Below are 24,389 nucleotides of genomic sequence, written 5' to 3' on the forward strand. Positions count from 1 at the left end.
AATAAAATAAGGGCCCTTGGAAGTATTACCGGAGTGCTTGGGCTATGAAGTTACTCGCTACACGACCATTATCAATGTTCATCCGTGGTCCATATGTATTAAAAATTCTAGCAATTCGAATTTCTGTTACAGAAGATCCATCAAAAGATAGAAATTTTCGAGAAGCATTAGGACTCACAATAAACATAACACTGAGCAGAAGCCATTAACTCAGACACAAAAGCTTAGAAAATTAAGTTCCAATTAGTAAAAAACAGTATTTCACCTATGCCATGCTACCTGTGATAATCGAACATCAAAGTCTCTGCCACACGCTTCCCCTCATCATTGTGCTGGATGAAGTGTGAAGTGTGAAGATGCTTCATCCAGCATATGAGTATTATGTAGGCAATTTTGTTGTAATTACTAATCATAACTCGTGCTAGATCCAAATTTGATGGTGGCAAAGCTACTTGTCAAGGGGCTAGAGTATCGCATTTTTATTTTTTCCTAAAAAAACCCTTCAGCATTAAAGAGGCATTAAAAACCTAATTTTTATTAAGGGTATAATAGGAATTACACACAACTTTCCTAGGAAAGTGGATGGTCAACCAAACATAAGTGCTCTAGAAATCTGTCACTTTCCCATTGTCAACCAAACATGCCAAAAGTACTTTCCCAGGCATTCTCTTCCCAGGAATCTACTTCCCAGGAATCATATTCCTAGGAAAAAAAATGCTTCCCGCGAACCAAACGAGCCCTAATGTTTAGAACGTGGAGGTAATAAGGATTGGCCTCTTCTGTGAGGGCCGGGTCCATTGACCGGCCCGCATAAAATTTGGGCCGCAAGCCCACGTGAGCAAGGGCTCACACGGCCCGGGTGTGGGAGAGAATGAAATCGAACTCCAGACAAGAGTTCTCTTCTTCCTCCGATTAGGCCGGGAGGAGGAGACCGAGGAACCAAATTAAGCCGGATCTTCATCTATAAAAGAGTCTCCTTCCTCTCCTTTAGCATCCACATTGGGAGTCCTTCCATTAGAGGCTTAGATCTCCAAGTATTTCATGGAAAATGCTCAAGGATTCGCCGTTGATCCGGCCGGGAAAGCTCGCCGAATACAAGGTAAGCTTCCTCTCTTCCTTTCTCCAGTCTCTGGGCCACCATTCCATCTTGAATCCGAATAACAAGTCGCTGGATTTATGATACATAGGGTCTCCCCTGTTTCATCCATTTCGGCCAGCCGTCGCCAGACGTGGCATGCCACCGGCACCACATAGGCCGTCGACTATTGGGGGTCGCCAGCCATGAGAGGATACTACTGCCGAGCACCTCCCACCACTCGGGAAGAAGAAGAGAGCCTCATGGTTCTCTCCTCTTATTTTCTCTCTCTTCTCTCTAGTTTCTCACTCTCTTATTTCTTCTCTCTACCATCTCTCTCTTTTCTATCTAGGAGACCTATAGATCTTAGTATAGGGTCCTGTTGACCTAGTCTACAAACCCGAGTTGACTCCGGTAAAGGATCCTAATCTGCTCTGGTGCCGGGTAGCCCGCCAAACTAATCACCCCGGCCTTATTAAGTACCTATGAAACTCAGTATTGATGAACCCTATCGAATGACCTTGGCCCCAATATAATTGAGTACGTGCCCCATGATTCATTAATCGAGTTGCATAGACCTGACCTAACCGGGCCACCATCATCCGGCCAACCATACTCTTTGTTTTGTTATTTTAATACTATTAAAGTTATCGAATGAGAATTAATCTTACTTTTAATATCTTTGAATGGATTTAGCAGGTTCCCCTAGTGAAGTTTGAAAGTCTAAGATGGAAGAGGTCAGTAATCCTAACACTCTTTATTAGTTTTCAATTTTCCACTTATTTTTTGGTATTATAAAAATATGAAAATAGCATTAAATATTGATGATATCATATTTTCTTAAATTCAAGAATCAAGCATACGATATTATGGAACTCATAATTTATTGCGAAATAATGGTTCCATAATTATTTTACCATTAAGCACTATTTATGAACTATGAATTTCATATTTATGAAATTTGTATTTTGTTATGAAAAGAATAATTTTATGATTATTCTACTATTAAAGGTTTAATTATGAACTATAAATTTTTATAATCATTTTAGTGATTTATTTATGTATGATTTAAGACAATATGATTCAAAAAAATATGGCTTAAAAGAAATATTTTAAGAAAGATATGATTTGGATAGCTATGTACAGCTCCTGCCAATGGATTATAGTAGTTGGCATACGATCCTAGCAAGCAGATTACAGTATCTTGGCATACGGCCATTGCTAGTGGGTTACTGTAACTTAGCATACGGCCCTGCCAGTTGGCATGATATAAACGACGGGCAAATTCTTTGAGCTCCACATTCTAATTATTCTTTTTATTTTTTAGGTACAAGAATTTGTGCATGCATTCTGTAAGGAAGCTTCACTGTGGGTGAGAGGAAGATTCAAGAGGTCCTTTGCCTTCTAGCCTCTGCGATTGGATACGCTTTGTAGCCAAGACCTACAAGAAATATTAATGTATATTTTTAAAATTGGGCACACTGACACTGCCATGATGCCACCTAGGGTACAAATCTTTACAAAGCAACCCATTATACGTGGGGGGGTAGAAGTTACCCCAAATCATTCTTTCATGAAGTAATGTTTTCTGGTTGATCCACTCACACTATGATGGCATGGCAATGGATATCATCAGCCCTTTCTCGCATCAAAGACCAAAATAACTAATTTGAGTCCAAAAAATCAGATGCAAACCGTACAATGTCGAATCCATATAGAAGAACCATATTTGTTCTTTCTTAAATTTCAGCAGAATGTGTCAACCATCAAAAACCACTAAATATGACTTAGAAATAAAAAAAACAATATCCATCCTCAATTCTGGATGCAAAGTAGATGTTTTTGGATTTGGATTTCAAAAATCTCAGATCAATTTCCATCTTCAACCTATACATTGTCGAAATGAATCTGTAACATCAAACCCGCATCCTACCATACATATGTTCGGGTCGGGTCAGGTCAGGTCTGGGTAGTATAAACTTTTAGTACATTAGAGTTCAATCTCTAGAATATATGAGTCTATCTTGGTATCCACACCTAACCCATAAATCTATGATTCTAGACCCGGTCAGGTCCATACATATTTTGTTCGTGACAATCCTACCTTGAATGTCATTAGAAACCATTGAATCATTGAAGTCGGCAACATAAGCACAGTAAGAAATTGCTTGGTTGAATCCAGCATGGCCGTCGTTGAGCTCTCCATGTCAACCAAGGTTATCACAAAATTTAAGCTGATGGATGAGTGATATAGCAGACTTTACCATCACCATAGTTTTCAGGTAGCATTAATCTTGGGTATGCTTTTGATCCATTAACGTCCGTTATTAGCCTCCATGAAAGGAGATGCAGAGAAGCTCTTGGTGTGCTGAATCTCTTTACAGTTCGCTAGAAGAAAATGTAGTGCCATACCTACACAGATGTACATGAACATCTGATAAACTGAGAGATTCTTAATTTCCATGCATCGTTTCTGATTTAGGCTTCCCTTTGTCCTATCGAAGGAGATTGCATTCATTAAAATCTAGGCAGCATAAACATGAACAATAAAAAACTTGAGAGAGATTGGGAGAGCTGGACTTCTGTAGTGAATGCTGATTCAAGTGCTACCTCTATGAGGTTGAAGGATAGAAACAAATGTGAATGGCCTTTTCAAAGTCAATCGACTGTTTAGTATCTTTTATCTAGAGGTTCAGATGGTCCAACTTTGGAGATATGCCATCCGCGTCGAGGATCCATGGATTGTTGGTTTATATCAACATCAGAGAAGTTCATGGGTGCTTTAGAGTAGTCCATCTATGATTGGAGAATTAGGTTATCGATATTTCAAAAATTGTGGCTAACATATCTATAAAAAAAATTTAAGAGAGATTCTGGCCACACTATAGTCAATAATTTGTAAGCCTAAAAGTATATGGACCGGAGGAGGACGTCAACATCAATCAGGAATCTTTCCCTTAAAGCAATGGGCGAGAGTAATCGAAATAGAAAATATGAGAAAAGAATGAAGAGTTAATGAACTAGGTAGCATTTGGGATCTAAATAGAATCACCAAGATGATCTAAGATCACTATATTTGTATACAATATTTCAGTGACTAAAAATTTTCGGATATGCACGAGTAACTTATTTGATACTCCATGAAAATTCAAGATCACTGACCATAAAATACTAAAATTATCCATAATATATTCCATAAAAATATATTTATTAATCATATAAATATAATATAATATTAATATATTTATTAATATATTACTTATTAATATATTTTTAAAAAATTTATTAGTCCTATAAATTATTAATCTTATAAAAATATATTATATTATTATAAAAATAATATTTTTATTTATACTTATGATATATTATTATTTTTTTAATACTAATATTAGTTTTGATAAGAAAAATAAGGCACATAGAAGTAATATATTAAATAATTTCATTATATATATATAAAGTATAGTAATATATTTCTACTATAATTTAAAACTATCATTGATTAATAATATGATAATAATATGATTAATGATATATTATAGTATAATATATATTAAAAATATAATATATATACATATAATATTAATATAATATATTAACAGTACATTGATGTATCAATTTTCTACTGAATTGAAGGGAATTTTTGTCCCCAAATTTCAGCTCCAGATCATTGTGGATGGTGATTTGAAGAGTAGAGATAATTTAAGATCAGTACCATGTAGAATCACCGTGGTGCAACTAAATATAGTGATCTCATCATCTCTATTCACATTCTCCTTAATCTTGAGAAGATCACTCCATACCAAATGCCTATAAAAAAAAAATACAGGTTGCAAAAATTTTTTAGTGCACATGCATGGAAGAACAGGTGCAGCCAACCCCGGTGCGATGTTGAGTATCAAGTTACCTCTTTCTTCTTTGTTTTTTTTGCTAAAGAAGTTACCTCTTTCTTGGTTGAAGAGCTCGACATACCTGTATTTAGTTTCTTTCTCTGAAACTCTGAAAATTTCCAGCATTTACATGCTGCATGACAAGGTTGATATATATAGCAGCATTGTTATATAATTTTACAAGTTTGAAGTACCAAAAAAGACAAAAGACAATATATTCAACAAAATCAACTTGAAAAAAAAAAAAAACTCAAAAAAGATCGATAATTGACATTGGAAGACAAGACCAGAAAAGCACTAAATTATTTTCCACCTATAATTCGATCAACTGAGGGGGTATCCTCCACTTGCATGGACTTCCTTGACCCTCCTATCATACTCATTTTCTTCCTCCTCTCCATTCTCTTGGTTCTCTTGCTTGCCTTCCTCCTGCTCATCTTCCTCGGCCCATCCGAAGCCTGCGACAGGCGTGGAAGTTGGTGGAGCAGTCCTTGCCTCGTCGACGATCTTCATGATCTCCTCGATCTTCTGAAGGGAGTAGGTAGGGGCATCGTTATCCCTCTTGTAGTACGCTGTCTGCCCTGCTTCCGTTAGCTCCCTTGGCAAGTTCTTCAAGAACCATGGGTGATTCCTTATCTCCCTTATCGTTATCCTCTGCGTAAAAGTAGCAAGCCAACTTTGTGATAACAATCTTATGCTTCTCTCAATGGAATTCAAAACTGAAGTTAGTCTAGTTTCCTACTTACCCTGGCTGGATTGGCAACAAAGATTCGGGCGAGGAGTTGCCTGCAATCCTGGGATATGTGCACGAATTCAGGTATTTTGTACTGCACAGACACTATTCTCTGCGATCCAAACAAGCAGTGTATCAAGAAAAATTCTTGCTTCTCATGAATAAGTCAATACTAAAAGATTGAGGATTGGAGGAATTGCCTGAAAGGTCTTCTTAAAATTCTTGGGGTCATCTGGATCCTCAAAGGGATAGCCTCCCACCAGCATCACGTACAGAGTTACTCCGCACGACCATACGTCGGCCAGCTACACCATCACAATATGTATTACTTAAACGGAACATGCACGTACAAAACAATTAAAATTAAACCATATACTTGATATGATTAGAATTAAAGAACTGACCAAAACCCAATACTTGTGAGGAAAAAAAATTAAATGAGAAAGCTACTACGGGCCCCACGAGAAGACCAGCAGTGGGACGACAATGAATACTCCAAAGAAACGTGTCTGCGAGGAAATCACAGCCATCCAATACCACAAAAACATAGTCTTGGAAAGTTCCTCAGGATACCAGAAATTAAACCAAACGACGTAAGAAAGCGGCCACCCACTTTGGAGGCTGGATGCATGCTGCAAAATTTTCCAACTTCGTTGGCGCGTGGGACCCACTGCGCCTACCACGTGGAAGTCGTGTGGTGGCTCGCAGCACGTGCCAGGTATGGGAGCCGGATGGCTGCGCACGCACGAGCGGCGCGGCGCGGCGCGGCGTATCGCGAGCGGGGGCCATGAGGGAATCCGAAACTCGCTAAAAACAGAGGAGAGAGTTGGGGGGAATTACGGAACTGACCTTGCCGTCGTATTCCCGGTGGGCGAGGACTTCCGGGGCAATGTATGCCGGCGTTCCGACGGTTGATTTGGGCCGCGAGTGGAGCACAGATGACTGGATTTCAACGAAAAATTCGACTTTTAGGTTTGAAAAAAAGAAGAGAGGATGGATTTGCACCGATTATTTGTGATTTTGTGGAGACCTTGGAGTAGCCGAAGTCGCAGATTTTGAGGCGGGGGGCCGGGTTGCCGTCGAGGAGAGTGTTCTCCAGCTTCAAATCTCGGTGGCAAATTTGCTGAAATTAATGATTTTTGGATTCGATTAGCAGAATTCCTTTTATTTTTGTCCTTTCTAGATGCATGGATCCTATTTGGGAAAAGTTTTACCATGAAATGACAGTAGCTGACGCCGGAGATGAGCTGCTGGAAGAAATATCTCGCCTACAAAAAGGAGATTTTTTTAAAAAAAAATAGAACAATTGTCATATTTAATCGAGGAAATCAAGGAAAAAATCACAAAAAATGCAAAAAAAGAAGAAGAAGAAGAAGAATTTGGAGTACCTCGTCTTCGCTGAATCTCCCGGCGTTGCAGATCCTCTCGAATAACTCCCCGCCGGCGGCGTACTCCATAACGATCGCCAGATGGGTCGGCGTCAATACTACCTATAGGATAAAAATAAAAATAAAAAATCAAAGCTTTATGGTTTCCTGCAGAAAAATAACGAACGAAACCCTAATAAGACGCCATCGGAGAGTTCGCTGCTTCGATTTCCCAACCTCTTTGAACCGGATTATATTAGGATGCCGCAGCGACCGGTGATTGATGATCTCCCTCGCGACATTCTCACAGATCTAGACCAAACAACCCAAAAACAAACCCGATCACAAATCTGAAAAATCCGATCGGAATCGGAGACAGAGGACGAAGGATAGAAGTCCACTCACCTTCTGCCCTCTGGGGATATACTTCATGGCGACAAGCTCCCCGGTCTCCTTGTTCCGCATCAACCTCGCCACCGCGAAATTCCCCGACCCTATGTCCCTCACCAGCTCGTACTTCTCCATCCCTCCAAACCCGTCCCAGATCGCCCGAACACACCGAGAAATCGATCGGTCGAAGGATAAAGCCGAGACCTTTACAAAGATTCGAATGGAAGTGGGCGAAGAAAGGGATCGATTGGCCGGATTTAAGCGAAGAAAGGGTGGATTATTCTATTGGAGGATCACGTGAGGGGGTGAATACGAAGAAGAGCGAGTCTCGATCCCCTGTCGTCCGACTCCGATACGTATAGGATCGCCGCCTCGATCTCCCCCGCGCCGTTTCCCTCCGCGGTTTTCTCATGCGATCGACGGTCTAGATTCTCTTATCTGTTCTCCCGTGTCATTGATAACGATAAGTTTAGGTGAGCCATCGCTACTTAATTGGTAACGTTTTTTTTAAATTACTCAGGCTTATCCTTTCTAGCTAAAAAGAGTTTGGTTAGATATGTCGTATGATTCACAGGGACGCCAACAGCCAAAGTATCTTCAAAGTCTTAGATATATTTATATAACTTAATATGGACCTCCACCAGAATTATTATTATTATTTATTATGGTAAAAAAAAAAGATTTATTTACTTAATTCAGCCTTATGCTGAATTTGGAAATCATACAATATGATATGGTTACCATTAAAATTATATATTATTATTATACCATCTAATAATAAAAAAAAATTAAATTTTAAAAATATTGAATAAATTATATTTTATATTATCGTTTTACTCCATACTTAAGCAAAGTTCGCCGTACCGGTGCCGTACTGGCATAGTGTCAGTACAGTACGAAATTTTTTTAACGTAACGAAAATCTGTATGCCATCCGTACTGATACCGATACCGAACCGATATGATATGGTACATTCGATACTGTCCAATATGGTACAACATACTATGTGCTTAAGTTTTCCAAAACCATGTTGCAATTGAGAATTGATGCAAGGATAGGTGAGTGCATGTGAACGGAAATTGAGCTACGAGCATCTCCTTTGATACTAGCAACAGGGATTGTAGTAGAAACATATAGCATATTTGATGTAAACATAGCACGAGGCCTTTAGAACTCAACTGCTGTCATTGTAATATGATTGCTGCTATCAGTTTGAGCCCTAGGACTAGTTCTAATCTGACTCTGTTTAGTTTTGTAACTCTGCTATGACCAAGCAGTCTTCAAGATATTTATCAGAGCAACATATAACTTGACCTTGACTTATCTAGAAGATAATATTTATGTCACAGAGGAGTTTGGCGTGTGCTATGTGTTGGAGAAGTTGATCATGACATGTACCATGTATAGATAATGTAGAGCACCAAGAGTATAGTTTATCCTTAGGTAGCTTTCATTGTTGTTTGAAGGCATGTACCATGTTAGTATATACAGGTAGGATAGGCAAGATTCCATGTTATTTTTTAAATATTAGTTAAGAACTTCATTTGGCATGGTCATACTCATATTTGCCGGTCACCTTGATTATGATACGTTGAGTTCTGGTATAATACAATTGAATATCCTCTTCTAAAGCCGGGTTAACTGACCATAAGTGCACTAAGATACATCAAGTTAAACAACTTGATAGCTTTGTGACCATGCAAGATAGAGTATGTAGATAATTTTAGTGACAGCCTGTAGCTAGCACAAATCTATTGTTGGATTGTGTGATAGTCATTTCAAAAGTTATGTATACAGATGAACGAGAGAATTTGGAATGCTTTGAGATCTATTCAAGAAGCTATCGAACGGTCAACATCAAAAAAAAAAAAAAAAATATTCTTTCGTATGAAAGATGCAATTCAGACCCATAATTAGCACGCTCAAGAACACATGGAAGATTAGTTTCCGTGTCAAAGAGGTTCTCTAAGACTTCTTTTTTTTTTATATATCTCTTTTCTATGTTATATCTGTGGGGCTTTCTTTGGGAAGTGCATGGAATTTTCCTTTCAGGACGCTGAGGGGAGAATAGGTCAGAGGGGAGAACCGCAGTACAAGGCACATAATGAAGGGTCCCAGCATTCACATGACCATGCTTCCCATGGTTAAGTCCGAGGACCCCAATAAAGGCCCCGACCATAATCGCAGTGCAAATGGAATGATGGGATACCCCAACCGTACACGGAAAGATAATAAAAATAAAAATATTATTTTTTATCATAAAAAATAATAAAGATTTAAAAATATTATTTGATGGTGGTGGCATGGATTATTTTTTTTTCTTTTTTGAAAAGTTTCAGTAAAAACAAATTATTTTTTTTCTTTTTTTTGATTTTTTTGTGTGTCGACTTCCTAATTTTATTAAGAAGTGATTTTTCTATTAAAAAATATGTGTAATTTTTTTAATATGACTTTGTAAAATAATTAAAAATAGTTTATTTTTTATTTTTTTTAATATATATAAAAAAGATGAGGGATAGAGATAGAGATAGAGATAAAAGTTGACCAGAAGGGGCCTATGTCAAACATTTATAATTTTTTAGTTGTTGCATGTTATTCTAAAAATGAAAAAAATGAAAAAAAATGATATGTAATCTCTCTTCACGTACCATTTCTTAATAGCTAATGTAGATTCTGTATTTTGCCTAAAGAAATAGGTATTTTGATTTTTCTAAATACTCTAAAAATTGCAGCATATAAGGCATACCTGGCTATTGATTCATGGCGGATGGAGTGGCCAACTAGCATCAAATTTTAAATATGAATTGCAAAATTTTCGAAGACCTATGTTTTTTTCAAATATCAGTATAAAATAGATCTTATCCAGATAAGACGTTTATATAGGTTATGTTTAAAATAATCTAATAGTTTATATTAACTATGTTATTTTTCTTCTCAAATGTATAATATTTTTTCCGAGGTATGCATGGCTTCCTTTATCTCTCCTTTTTATGGGGTTCATGGAACTTTCCTCTTGGACGTTGATGAGAGAATAGCTTTTTATTTTTTTCACTGTTTAGAAATGATTGAGACCCAAACCGTGATCTATTCAGTGTGTGGCCCCGGCATCGCATGGCCACGCTTCCCAATGTTGATGATACGATGGCTGTGCAAATGGAACATCGACTGTGGAAGTTTTGAGTGGAAGGAGGCTTTTTTCTAACATTCTTGTTGCCCTGAACTATGACTTCAGTTCCAGTCCTCGTGGGGTTGGGGTTGTACCTTCCATGGAAAAGAACGATGGATCCTCTTTAGAGACGTGAACCGTTGAATGGTGTATTGCATGGATCTCCAAGCACTCCAACCTTTTTCATTTCATTTTCGAAGTGGATATTGCATGATCCAATGGTTGATTTTATGAAGAAAAAGATGAATCATACTTTTGCACGCGGATACAACCCGAATCCATTCTCATATACCAATTCATGTCCAATGGCCAATTAGTCACCACCTTTCTTCTTCTTTTTTTTGGTGAAAAATAGGAGAGGTGGAGGGACCAGCCCATCCATGTAGCAGCCCCCATTGGGCCCCCCTTTTACCAAAGAATGTTCGATACATGTCGCAGGTTTCGTGTCCTTCCCCGATCCGTGGGCTCACCCCACTGGACTCACCGCCTTACGTGTGGGTACGTCACCCCAGCGCCATCTTGGTACAAGTGGAAGGAAAGCATAACCGCCAACGAGCCATCCGGGCGTGGGGCATCCGGTCCTCTAATTTAATCGACATCCACGCGTTTCGAACCCGGACAACTCGACCGGAATTATCGCCCTCTTACCACCAGGCTACCACCTTGGTGGCAATGAGTCACCACCTTCAACTAGCCTTATTTGCAAACATTTTCTAACACTGATGGGCATAGGCAGGAGACAAAGTCCTTAATAGCAAAACAACTTCGGTTTCTAGATCAAAAAGGCTTCAAGTTCATGAGCATATATTCCCTAAAAATTAGGTATAAGTTGCGAATAAAGTTCAAACCATTGTACCATTTTTACATTAGAAAGTGGCAATGATTTTCAAACCTTACAAGCATCCAAGATCTATCCAGTGCACAGTCAATGTGGGACTAAACATATATCCGCATAGGTCCTCATATATTCTCCTATTTAAGTGCTGAAATTCTTATTAGACTAAGAATTTAAATCTATTCAAATCTAATAACAAGCATCATGATTAATCCATAATCAGCCCCAATAGATCTGTACTGTAGTGTCCCTCAGTCCATATAGACTATGGGCCAAGTCCGCTTTGATAACATTTATCACAACTCAAAACTTTACCTAAAATGACTAACCAGAAGATGTTTCTGAACTTTTTATCCCTCCCTGTACAAATACTGAAGATCTACTCGATGTATAATCAGCGCATGCCAACATGGACCTCCCTCACACCTTGACAAAAATTTTCAAATTGTTTAAGATGACTGATTCTTCCGTTATTCCTGCAAACATAATGATTAGTGGTACTCCCATCAGCTTGCAGAGCTGCCGGTGGATATGGAAACGTCCGAATCAATTAAACTACATGGAAGCTTCCATTCGGAAGTAAGTTAAATAAATGCTCTATCCCGGACAGCAACCATACCTGAAATACTTCTTTCACTTGAATCAGCCGTGAACATCAAGCATGCTGATGCTGATCACCAAACTGAATAAGCATACAGAATGGCCAGAAATCTTCTTAAGATTTTGGTGTCCTTTTCGGTCCACCAACTTCTTTTGATGTTGCGTGAAAAAATAAAAAGTGTCCTCTAATTACCGTAGCATTTCTTTACCGGCAAAGAACTGGAACTCATAAATAACAGTTGGCTCCATATACAGCAAGGATCCAAATAACCCAAGAGAGAGAGAGGGAAAGGAAAAGCTCACCAAGTTGCATTTCCATTTGCATGTTTTCATGATAAATTTTGCAATCAAAATTTGGTAAAATAGACTTTTTACCCACGACACCACACCTCAGTTCCAACATCCGAGCAGCGTGCGCACAAAACAGCTCATCTCCTCCTTTAGCTGAAAAGTCTCGCGACTTGTCAACAATTAAAGGAGAAAAAAGGGCTTGCAAGGCCACTTCTTGCATAGATTAGCTTGTTTGTATTTGCCTATGATAATGCTGAAGTTCTTCTATGTTTTACAGCGACAAGAAAATGGTACTGGAGCACAGCACTTTGTCAGTCTTACCTCCGCAGCCTGTGACATCACAGACTCAAATCTTGTGTGGCACCAATTGACCCAGCATGGTCATCAACAGGTGATTGATTGCCTGATGCAGTGTCCTCTAATACTGCACGCCGTTCCACCAGGATGCGACTCTGCTTGACCTCATCAGCCCCAGCCTCCGTACAAGCCAACTGCTCTTGAGCCACAATTTGATTCGGAACACTCGCAGTATTCATGCTTCGTCTCTCGCTGGACTCTCCATTGGCCAAGTGGGTGCTCTCTTCAACTGGAATCTGATCTCCACTAGCATCAATTTCCATGGCTTTATTCTCAGCTGCTCCAGTGTCGGGTGAAACTGCTTTATTATTGAGAGTTTGATTCTCATGAGTCTGTGATTTTGAGAGATCCTTACACCCAGCTGCAGCTTTTTGCATATCACAAGCAGCATTGTTGACAATATCGTTGTCACTCTCACCCACATTCGGGCTCAGCAAGTCTGTCTCATGGCTCTCGGCTGCAGAACCATCCAGTTCCATCTCATCTGCACCATCAACCTCTTCAGCTAACAACTCATCAACATCAATGGCTGGGATAAGAGGGAAAGAAATATCACTATTGCTCTCAGCATTTTCTTGCGAATCAGCAGGTGGTCTGGATTCTGAGAACATTGTTGGAGTTGATAAGTTTGGTACTGCAGCACTGCCGGTAGGAGGATTGCTTGTAGGTCTTTGAGAGGAGCCTTGCAGTCGCTGCATTCCATGCCAAGGCACTGTCGGTGACGACACCGGGCTTACTACAGCTGGTGTAGGAACAGCAACTGCAGGCTGGACACAGCGGACGCTTGGTGGCTGCGGTCCCACCATGTTAGTGGCAGGTGATGATTTGGCAGCCATAATTGGAGATTTTTGATGAGCACCTCCACCAGGTCGGACATTAAAAGCCCTTTTAGATTGTGCAGCTTTGAACAAGGAAGCAGCGGTGGAAGGAGTCGCAATGCGTCCTCCAGCAGCAAAGGCAGCTGCTTGTATCAAAGGATTGGGACCTGCAGATGACTTCACAGGGGCCACCGCTTTTGGGGGGATTGTTCGAAGCTTATTTGAAATGTTCGAGGCTAGTTTTTGGGATGTTGCCTGAGTGGAAGCTTGTTGAGGAGCAGATGCAGGCAATGCCTCGGATACTGAAGCTGAGAGAGTAGCAGAACTGGCTGGTGTGTTTGATTGTGTAGCACCTGTTTAATATTCAAATGATGCTAGGTTAGTCTTCATAAAATTAGTTATGTTTTGCATTAGACTAACATAAATTAATGAGAAGAATGATAGAGAGAACCTTGATCCAGTAATAAATAAATAAAAAATCAGATTCAGAATGTGATCATTAGCTATTACTTTATGAAGTTACACATCACACAGCACATAATAGGATCTGGATTTTTTGGGAGAGGGGAAAATTGGTCTTTATCGAAGGGTGAGGAAATACCCCTGCACTGCAACAAAGAAGGTACCTACACATGCCATTTCTGTGATGGTAACAATTCTAAAAATTTATCATTAAATATAGTATCAAATTCGTTTGGGTCAAACCATACCAAACTGGACAATATGAAAAAAGGAATCAACGGAAAAACCTGACAGTATAGCTGATAAGCTTCCGGTCATAGGCATATCAAGAGCCAAGGAAAATGCCTTTTGTGCAGCCAGCCTCTCCTCCTCAGACCGTGTTGAGTTGACTGATTTGTTGCCAGAAGCTGCAAGTAGGTTGGCTGGGCGCCTCCGAATGGTGGCCCATCTCTGAAATATGTAAAGCTATAGATCATTATCTACTGGAGTTATGATGAATATTGGAAAATTAGAGGCAAAAAACTACTATGGTGGCCCGGTGCCTCCGTATTCTAAATTAGCAGCAATTCTGCATACATTCCACTCTAGATCCACATCGATGCATTATTTTGCAACTCTCCTCTAGCTAATGCATCTTTTAATTAATAACCAGAACACAGAAACTCGGCCAAATACTTTTCCAACATTGACAATGCCAATGACATTTATGATGTGATCTTAAAGAAGGTATTTCAAAATCTATTTTTTGAGGTTGGTTAATTCAAAGGTAATCAGTAATCAGTTTTGACACCATAGGTGGTTATTCATGGTATCATCATCTTGCAGCAAAAGGAGATCAGGTAGACACAGATAGCTATAAAAGATGGAGATCACGAGAAGAAAGTACAGGCCTTGACAATAAAAAAATTAATCTAGCCAATAACAGCAGATAACTAGATCCACCCAGATTGTGTCTATATAGATTCTCAAGAAGGATGATAAGAAAGTCATTTAGATGGAGGAACATTTCAATGAGGAGAAGAATGAAGTCCATGAAACAACTGATAAGGATTCAACAGCCATTTCTTTCCCCTCAACTCTCTAATAACTGAAATATGCATATATATATCTGCACCAAGGTACAAACATGTGGCGACTAGGTCACTTAACATCCAAATCAACAAATTAGCAGGAAGACCAAGAAAGCTATAAATGATCATATTAATATATAGGAGCATTTGAAAGATATAAACTAAAGGCATAGTAAACATTCTTAGTGCAACCTGAGATAGCTGTGAAGAAGTTCTGTTGTGCTTGAAATCTCCTTTAAGAATGTTCGCCCAATTCCCTTCACCACACTTCTGAACAGCAGCTATTAATTCCATATCCTCCTCTTTAGTCCATAATTTCCTCTTCTTTTTAGCAGGCAAACCTGAGCCTGCCAATTCATTTCCATGAGACACTTCAGCAGACCTTTTTGTTGCTAGTGGTTGTTTCTGAACAGAATGAGGGGCCGCAGCATTTATTCCACTGGTGGTATGAGCCAGCTTTTGTTTGTCTGATGGGTCATGTGGTCTCTGGTCATCGGGTATGTTTCTTGTCAAAGGAGTGCCTAGGTTTGCCCGGTTTGTTGGGCCAAATCCCCGTGAGGAGCGTGAAGAGATCAAAAGCTGGCCATATATTTAATAAAATCAATATGTTGCCAGCAGTATGGAGCAAGCAAGGAGATATAAAGAAAACTTGTCGAAAGAGACAATTCTTCCTCTTCTCTTTGCAAAGGTTGCATCTACTGAGAGCATGTAAGAACTAAGAACAGTTTGAGAACAATCATGAGTTAAAGGTAAAACTTTCTCCAGAGTAAGCACAATAAAAGCATAAAGGCCGTGCTTCTACTATGTGCACATTCGCTCACATTACTAACTCGTATGCTTGTTTATGTAAGCACATAATACATGACCTTGTCATTGTAAGCAAACAGAATTTAAAAAGTTCTGAGCATTGCGACCGGCTTGATACCTTTTTACCAAACATTTTTTTTTAGAGAAGTGCCAAAAGTGTATTCAAATGATAATATGAAGAGGTGAGTTAATCAAAAACTATGATAGAACTGCTATGAAACTTAAGAAGACATGTCATTCAGTAGAAGGTAGGAAAATAAATGCGACCAAGTTACACTTGTCCCCAATAACAGAGAGATAAGACTACAAAAATCAACAAATTAACCACATAACATGGGCAAAAAATAAGTTACAACTTGATCAGTGTGGTGAGAGCCATATTTACCCAGTGAAAGTTTATTCCATCCATCTCAAGAATTTGATTCGTCCTTTAGATTCCTATTTTATTTCCTCCATTGGAATCATATATATTGATAACTTGATATATCCGCTTGAATCAAGTTTGTTATTTAAATATCTGTTAATACCATATGCTGGTCCTCATGTTTTTGTTTTCCTCTTCTGATAACTTGTATGTTTCAGAATAGTATCCATGCACTGCAACTAAAACAGAATATTGAAAGTTCTTGCACAGCATTAGCACTTCGCTTCACTGGATTGGGATTCAAGAATAATTTCCTCAGTCTTTCTTAATTAAATAGGCACACAACTCAAACAATGTGAACTATAAGATTAAGGCCCAATATGCATACCATTAAGAATCAGTTATTCCCAAGAATAACAAGTTAGACAGACATATTAAATTTAAACTAGATACATTAGTCACTTGTAAGATGAGAGATAAGTATGGCAATCACTTCATAAGTTTATATGTTCGGGTCGCATGCCTTGAGCATGGAAATATGCCTTTAACTTTTAAAGACGAAAGGAATACATTCATGTTAACTACTTTGGCACTATCTATTACGGCCTCGAAGGACCTGTCAGAGGCTCTTGCAAGGCTAGCAGCATTGTGGTCCACCATATTGCCAAATGAAAATGTAAAAAAGGTAATCAGTAGCATGGCTAGATCATGATATTGATGATGCAATTGCATTTGTCACTATCAATAGATCATTTCAAATTGCTCATAAGTGAGTAAAAATAAACATGAACAATAGGCCTATGATTGCTTTTGCTGCTACAACAGGTTTTCACCGCAAATAAAATTTAACTCCATAATTTAAAAAGTAGTAGCCATCATTCTTTCAGCAAATGATAGAATGCAGATAGATATAAGCGCTTTAGAATAAGCAAACTTCAATTACTGCAGATAAATCCTTGAAAAAGTTCTCTAAAAGCCACTAAAAAATCTAAATGCCCTGCAATCTATATTGTAATGGATTTAAATGTCCATGCCCTTCACCTAGTGGTCGCTTAGTGGCAGAAATCACCTTCTGAAGGTGGTCAAGGACAGGTACATGAAGGAATGATATTGAGTTATTGACAAACATAACAAAGTAACCACAGGATCCAATAGGAAGCAACCAAACCATTAGGTCTTATTCATGAAAACTTTATGCACGTACATGTCACCTCTGCAAATAACATATAATAAAAAGGACTATATTCAGATAAAATTATATGAAGTTCTCATTCAAAATATTGATGATTATACCTTAGCACATGCTGTGGCATCCGATGAGGCTTCAGCACTTAAAGCAGGAGAAGCTTCTAATTCAAATTCCAAATCACTGTCATCATCCTGCAATTTTAATTCCATCAAATTACTATCAGTTATTACGATAAAGCAAAGCTTAAACAGGAAAAAGGAAAAGAGTTTGCTACAGATGAGGTTAACTGAACTCCTGAGTAAATAACAACCAAGTGTTAATGATAATAGCATAATCAACATGAAATATGATTTTAGTGGGTAAGTGGAGAGGAAAGCGGAGTTCCAAATAGAATGTGGGCCAAGTTATAAGGATCAAATACATCAACTTAAACTGTAGAATATCATTGTGCTAGACGTGAAACTACTAGCTTCTAAATGACGAAATCTAGGGTTAGCTTGTCAGTAGGGGTCTAATGGAACACTACTATTCTGATAGCATGGCAAGGGGGCACAGGCTTTGTGGGAAACATTGATATCTTAGCAGTTGATCAAGATTTCAAAGCAATAATAGATCTTGTCTGCAATATTGGTATATGTTGCTTTATAATATTCTACAGCCTTCATTGGCAGGGATTTCATGTTTTATGATAAAAATCAATATTCAGCAATTAGTTATGATTCCGATGGAATATCCCATTTTGTTTACTGTAGAGTTAGTGATTGTTTTATAAGGTTTTACAGCCCTGAATGTGGCTTGCAGTTGTAAAAGAGTCTTGAAGAGAGTTTATAGCAAGAATTTGCAGGATGAGAATAGAATGGATTCTGTTGAAGTACTTGATCCACCACCTGTTGCACTGGCAAGCTTTTGTTTACTCTACAGATAAAAGAGGCTCACTGTCTATTAAGTAGATCGCTTTCTTATGCCTTGACATGAGACTTGCTTTTGTGATACATTCAACGCTGAGAAGTGTGGGCAGCAGTTGATTGGAGTTCATGTCATTTAAGCATAGAGAGTTCATGATATTTTGCCGGTGGTGGAAATCTTAGCAAGTTGAATGCTGAATTTTTGGCAGATATTGTTGATGAATTATATTTTTTTCTTGGATAGAATTAGGAGAAGATATAGATGTTCAGAAATATCCCACAGAATAATTTGCATCTTCTTTTCCACAAAAGGAAGTGGGATGGAGGGAAGAAGGAAAGCAAATAAAGCTTAAAGGAAGAACAAGGACTTTTGAAGAGAATAAGCCAATGAGTTCTAGGAGCAAGTGTTTTTTGAGACAATTGTCAATGGTGGTATTTTCTGCGTTGGAGACTAAAACCTTTTTTGACAACAATACAAATGTACCTTAATATAATATCAAAATGGATACATCATCATGGATAGGAGATGGGTGGTGGGGAAAAGGATGGTTGGAGAAACAGTTTAGTTCTCTAAATTTTTTTAGCTCAGTGCTACGACCAAGAAAGTGCTTATGGATCTTAATAGAAAATAATGCATGCACTAAGTTTTAGTTCATATTCCAAGTCACTATATAGTGCACATGGTGATTTTTCTGAAAGATCTACCCAAAAATGGAGAAACAAGGAGGAAGGAGCAATGATGAAGAACTCTCAAACTTATGGAATAATAGAAAAATAACTGGAAATTTTATTCAATTAAAGATTCTCTATATAATAGCTAGGCATCTCTATGTATAGTTGTAGGACCCCTTGAACCTATCCATAAATATCTCAACATTTGTTTCTTGCTAAAATGATAAAAAGTTTTACAAATAAGGAAGAAAAGAATATTCCTTATAGGATTTGATTTGGTGCAAATATGGAAAGTGGTTGCAGGAATTAAGAATATTTCCCATAATATGCGTTCTGATTAGATAAGATCTTTGATCGATTTTGATGTTGGTTCTTCTAAAACCTACCTTTATTTTACTGATACAAGTCTTATTTAATTGGATCTCTAGGATTATTTCCCAATCTATAGCAGCCTCCTAGAACTGACTCAGGTCCGAACTTATTATGGAACCTCTTTGCTCCTATTGGTCAACCTTTGGCATGCATTGATTCAAGAATATGTCAGCCAAGTTCATGACATGCGCATAACTATAGGATTCCAATTAAGAGATGTTTTATGCGATAGTGTTACCAAAGTTTGCTCATTATGAGAACTTGTGATGATTTTTGTCATGGGCAAAGTTTTTAAGAGAGGCGTAGAGGATCATGAAGGCTGTTGACATGTTACTCTAGCCTGTTGGCTGGCTGTGGCATGAGGTGGTTTCCCAAAACAGTTGAAAATGGAATAGCAAGAGCAGTATTGAAGAAGCCCAGTACCATGGAGATTGGGGCCAGATCCTTGATTGTGTCTGTACAGAAGTTTGTGAGAACTTAAGCATAAGCAAAAGGAAACAAGACTGTTACTTAAGGTGGTTCTAAGAAAGCACAAGTAAATTTGTTCCTTGATTAAATACCTGGTAGAATGGGGTTCACTGCCACATAAAGAGATGGATTCATGGGAACAATTTTTGTTGCATCACTATTAATTCCAATGGATGATATCCTCTGAAGGGAAATAGGGAGGATCTGAACAGGTTCCATTATGCTTAGATGAAGTCAGGTTTCTTAAGTAATATAGTCAATACCATAACCAGTGAGATGTAGAGCAGTACTATTTAGTATATATAAGACCAGCATCTTAACTAATAATATCAGCTTATGTAACATGCCAGAACCCAGATTTGATGGCTAAAATTGGGAAGAAATGTAATTCTGAATCTAAACAAATCTATGGTAACAACATAATACAAGTTGAAAATGATTCAAATATAATGGAAGTATCTGGTAGATTACAATTCTGAACATATTTTATGTTTTCATGTAGAAGATAGTCAAACAAACCAAGGGGTCAGCCCCGTCTTCCACTTTGTCCAGCAACATGTCACGGTAGGCCAGATGTCGCCATAGCATCTGATATTCCCGAGCATTAGTAATCCCAGTAGAAGTTCTCTTAACAAGTGCATTCCAGTCCATTTTTGCAGTAGCAAACTGAGAAATCTCCTGAAGAAGAGCAAGAATGGATGTTGCAGAGTACCTAAAAAACAAAAGTTGATGTAAGCAAGAGCAAAAAATATCAGCCAGATATGCAAACCAAGAGGTTTTGTATAGTCAGCTTGACACAACACCGAGTTAACTTTTACTGAAGACTGGAATATAAAACAAGCTATACATATGGTGAACGCAAACTGACAAATCTCCTGGAGAAGAGTAAGAAAGGATGTTGCAGAGTACCTAAAAAACAAAAGTTGATGCAAGCAAGAGCAAAGGATATCAGCCAGATATGCAAACCAAGAGGTTTTGTATAGTCAGCTTGACACAACACCGAGTTAACTTTTACTGAAGACTGGAATATAAAACAAGCTATATATATGGTGAAATACGATGTGTTCAACAAAATTTTGACCTTGTAGACGGAAAATTATTCAACAATTTTCTCTTTATTGTCAATTTACATAACAATTTCAGTAATGTACACAAAAGGAATCATGAAATATGTTTTGGTTTGGCTTTTTCGCTTATAACCTCTGCTCTAAAGGTGAATGTGATTCCCCATATCAAATCATGCTTTTTTTTAGTTTCATCCATACATCTGGAAGCCCAAGGTAATCTTTAAGAATCATTCCCTGGTTGCATGAGCTTAATCGGTGTGATTAATATGGTCAGCTTTCTTCATATTAACAGCCTTGACAGAGAATTGTATACCAATTCACAAAGGCTTGGCATTCCATCTAGATCAAGTTATAAAAGGTTTTCAAAATCTAAGCGATCATGATAGATATATAAAATCACTGACACATATGTGGGATAAGGCTTGCAAGTTATGTAAAAGCATTTTACCCATATGTTCAAAAATACTGTCATACTATTCTCTCTTTAAAAGTGAAACTTATTGAAAATATTTACATGCACCTAACTGAAGACGTGAATTTTTGTATGGAGACAAGGAAATGTATAACTCTGAATGATAGATCATCTGTTAGAATGTTATTTTTGAAAACAAGCATCACTACCTTATTTACACTTAGAAGCCAATAAGCTCATTGAATGTCTCCAAAAGAGTATGGACAGAAGTGAGAGAGAGCAAGAGAGAGTATCATTCATTATTTCAGTAATTATCAGGAAAGAATTAAGACAATGAAAAAGAAAAGAAATTCTTATTAAGTCAAATGTGAGTGTGTGTGTGTGTGTGTGTGTGTGAGAGAGAGAGAGAGAGAATGGCACATAATTTTAACATATGAGAATCTGCTTAGTGTTGCAGTATCAAGAAGAAAATGCTTTTCTATCTATAACATGAAAAATTGAGAGTTTCATATTTCATAAAGATTTTGTCAATCAGTTTTTCTTCCCAAATTACCATTAGCTTCATCATTACAGAATGGCATATACTACAGGGCAAGTGAATCATTAAAAAATAACATGTTTGTTTGGTATAACCCACTTAACCATTCTCAGCCTCCAGAACCACCAGCAATTATTTCCCTCTCTATCTCTCTATTTCGCTCTCTTTGGCACATGTGTATGATGCTGTTGCCATAGCACAATTGTTTCCTTCCATTATTTCCCCACAATCACCTAACCACCCTAATGTGGGATCCACAGACCATACATAGTCCTCTTCAACATAATAAGGTGCAATTTCCCTAGAGCTATCTTAATATGGAAATCTCCGTGGAAAGCAACAGAACTAAGCTGTAGCTTTCGCATTGAAACTACATATCAGCTGCACCCTTTTGCATGAGATTGTCATGTTACTGGAGTTTTTCTTTTCTTTTTTGTCTACTAAAGTTAAGGTTTAGTAAAGCTGATATCCCACAATAATGGATCCCATCTGACTGTTGTAATGAAAATAACAGCTATAATTACCTGATACGATCTTGTGGTTAAATATGATTTAGAATAAACTAATGGCCATTATAACAGCTATTATTGTCTGTTGTAACAGGAAATAACTAACAGCGATGGGAACATCACAGTGTTATTTGAACCATTCTTCATAGAATAGAAAAATTATCCCGTACAACTGGTATGAAGATTCGAATTTTAAAAATGATATTATTTAACCATGTCAGCAATGGAAATATCAAATAACATCAATTTCCATGATATTCCAAAGAATGATATGTCGTACCGGTTGATACCGGTGCATACTGACCAAACCATATTAATACCAAATCAGTACATGGTACATAAGCTATACTAAGTGTCAGTATGCCAAACTATCCCCCATATCGGACGTACCGTACCAGAATGGTACCGATAAAGGGTCCGCGACCAAGATAGGGAACGTTGTTCCAAAGCGTTCCATTGATATATAACTATAAAACGAGAGCGAAAGATAAGGCAATGATAATAAGCAAGAAGGGGCAAGCAAATTACCAAATAGAGTTATGAGTATTTAGAGAGTCTTAGTTATTTTACTCGATAGGTTTCAAGAAGTTCAGTTTTCCCCCAAATATCATTGACAGTCACCATTTTGAACAGCTCTATGCCATAAGGGTGTGTTCAGGAGAGACACAAAGCAACATATTAAGTTTTTTTAAATGAATTTGTAAGAGTTTATGCCATAGTTCACATAATATATAAAAGATGGTGGCTAGAAGCTTGTATCAACAGGAAGTTCATATACTTTGCATCTGCCTCTCTGAAGGCTCATATCGAAGTAAACCCAAAAGCTAATTCCTGGAACATGTTAGAAGCATGGCAAGATACTCTCTTTCCCTCTCCTCAAACCCTTATGTCAGAGTAAAATCCCAAACATGACACTAATGGTGAATCAATGTCCAAAGTGGTAACTTTGGTAGAAAATTCTATATATCAACAAGATCTCATAACAACTGCAATATTTAATCTTCTTACACAAGCAATTCGCATGGCAGCACATCCAATCTGAGACAGAAAAGTGAGGATTTATATAAAACCTAATTCACAATAAACAGATTTCAAAGCCAGAACCCGGACCCAATATGATGTTCTTATTTCTATGATTATTACAAAAAGTAGGGTTTTTATCTAAACCTAGTTCATGAAAATTATAATCCAAGAACAAAATCGCATGTTCTTCTACCTCCTAAAACTTCACGAATAACATCCAAACTTCTATCAGAGACTAGTATCCAAGAATACATCAAATCAATCCAATGGATTGAGATTTTCTCAATAAAGAATCCATCAGACGTACAACTGCCTAAAAACGAATTAAATGATCATACAGGAAAGAAAAAAAACCTTTGGAGAAGGAGCGAGACATCATCTTCGGTTATGTAGCCCCTCTTCGTTCCCATTTTCGCAATTACCGACTCGAATCAGAAAAAGATTTGAACTTTAGGAAAATTGGCTATCGAAACATGAGATATCAAGAATATTAGACTGTCAATATTTATAGAGATTCTTATATCAAATAGAGAGGAGGCAAAAGGGAGCGGAGTAGAAATCCTCAAGGACAGAACACTTTGGATATATAGGAAGAGAAGAGAAGATAACACTGCAGCTGAGAGAAGAGAAGAGAAGAGAAAGAAAAGGATTTGGGACAAAAAAAAAAAAGAGGAGGGTGGGAGGGGGGGGAGGAAGAATTTCTTTTCACTCCACGAATCTCTTCCCGTTTGAAGACGATAAATAAAAAGAGTTTGGAGGGAAATTGGATGCCTCCGATCCTCTTCTAATCCTCCCCTAAGTTATTTGTTTCTATTTAATTTCTAAAAAAGAAATTGTTTTTTTCTTCCCTTTTTCAATCAAAAAGGATTGCTCCTCTATTTTTCTTATTTTCCCACTGATTCTCTTGATCCATACAAAACCTAAGGACCCATTTTGTTTGCAAAATTTTTTCATTAAAATATTTTTTAAAAAAATAAATTTTGAGAATATGATATCTGAAAAAATAATTTTA

The 24,389-nt window shown here is 37.8% G+C and overlaps 2 protein-coding genes across 3 annotated transcripts; both read right to left on the bottom strand.

Moving 5' to 3' along the window:
• Positions 1–5,078: 5,078 nt before the first annotated feature.
• On the bottom strand, positions 5,079–7,844 carry LOC103703209 (serine/threonine-protein kinase SAPK7-like). Its single transcript, XM_008785990.4, has 9 exons — positions 7,468–7,844; positions 7,300–7,374; positions 7,084–7,185; positions 6,910–6,963; positions 6,726–6,818; positions 6,545–6,637; positions 5,896–6,000; positions 5,709–5,807; positions 5,079–5,616 (listed from the first exon to the last, which is right to left on the bottom strand). Exons 1-9 carry the CDS (start codon positions 7,585–7,587, stop codon positions 5,287–5,289), a joined length of 1,071 nt encoding a protein of 356 aa, XP_008784212.1. The 5' UTR covers positions 7,588–7,844; the 3' UTR covers positions 5,079–5,286.
• A 4,321-nt stretch (positions 7,845–12,165) lies between these two features.
• Positions 12,166–24,037, bottom strand: LOC103703208 (endochitinase A-like). 2 transcript variants are annotated; one of them, XM_008785988.3, is made up of 6 exons: positions 23,732–24,037; positions 20,348–20,540; positions 17,516–17,602; positions 15,244–15,630; positions 14,269–14,431; positions 12,166–13,872 (listed from the first exon to the last, which is right to left on the bottom strand). In XM_008785988.3, exons 1-6 carry the CDS (start codon positions 23,785–23,787, stop codon positions 12,683–12,685), a joined length of 2,076 nt encoding a protein of 691 aa, XP_008784210.2. In that variant the 5' UTR covers positions 23,788–24,037; the 3' UTR covers positions 12,166–12,682. The 2 variants fall into 2 exon arrangements, with proteins under 2 accessions (XP_008784210.2, XP_026658832.2); XM_026803031.2 differs by lacking the exon at positions 15,244–15,630.
• Positions 24,038–24,389: the final 352 nt, after the last annotated feature.

The sequence above is a fragment of the Phoenix dactylifera genome, chromosome 10 (genome assembly GCF_009389715.1).
Source record: "Phoenix dactylifera cultivar Barhee BC4 chromosome 10, palm_55x_up_171113_PBpolish2nd_filt_p, whole genome shotgun sequence".
NCBI classification, from domain to species: Eukaryota; Viridiplantae; Streptophyta; class Magnoliopsida; order Arecales; family Arecaceae; genus Phoenix; species Phoenix dactylifera.

Excerpts from the sequence above, each read along its gene's own strand:
- LOC103703209 (XM_008785990.4), bottom strand. The coding sequence starts at position 7,587 with ATGGAGAAGTACGAGCTGGTGAGGGACATAGGGTCGGGGAATTTCGCG. Across the intron at positions 7,375-7,467 it reads ATATCCCCAGAGGGCAGAAG|ATCTGTGAGAATGTCGCGAG; the intron begins GTGAGTGGACTT and ends TGTTTGGTCTAG. Across the intron at positions 6,638-6,725 it reads GCGACTTCGGCTACTCCAAG|TCATCTGTGCTCCACTCGCG; the intron begins GTCTCCACAAAA and ends GTTGAAATCCAG.
- LOC103703208 (XM_008785988.3), bottom strand. The coding sequence starts at position 23,787 with ATGGGAACGAAGAGGGGCTACATAACCGAAGATGATGTCTCGCTCCTT. Across the intron at positions 17,603-20,347 it reads AAGACGGGGCTGACCCCTTG|GATGATGACAGTGATTTGGA; the intron begins GTTTGTTTGACT and ends TTAAAATTGCAG. Across the intron at positions 15,631-17,515 it reads ATGCCACAGCATGTGCTAAG|CTTTTGATCTCTTCACGCTC; the intron begins GTATAATCATCA and ends ATATATGGCCAG.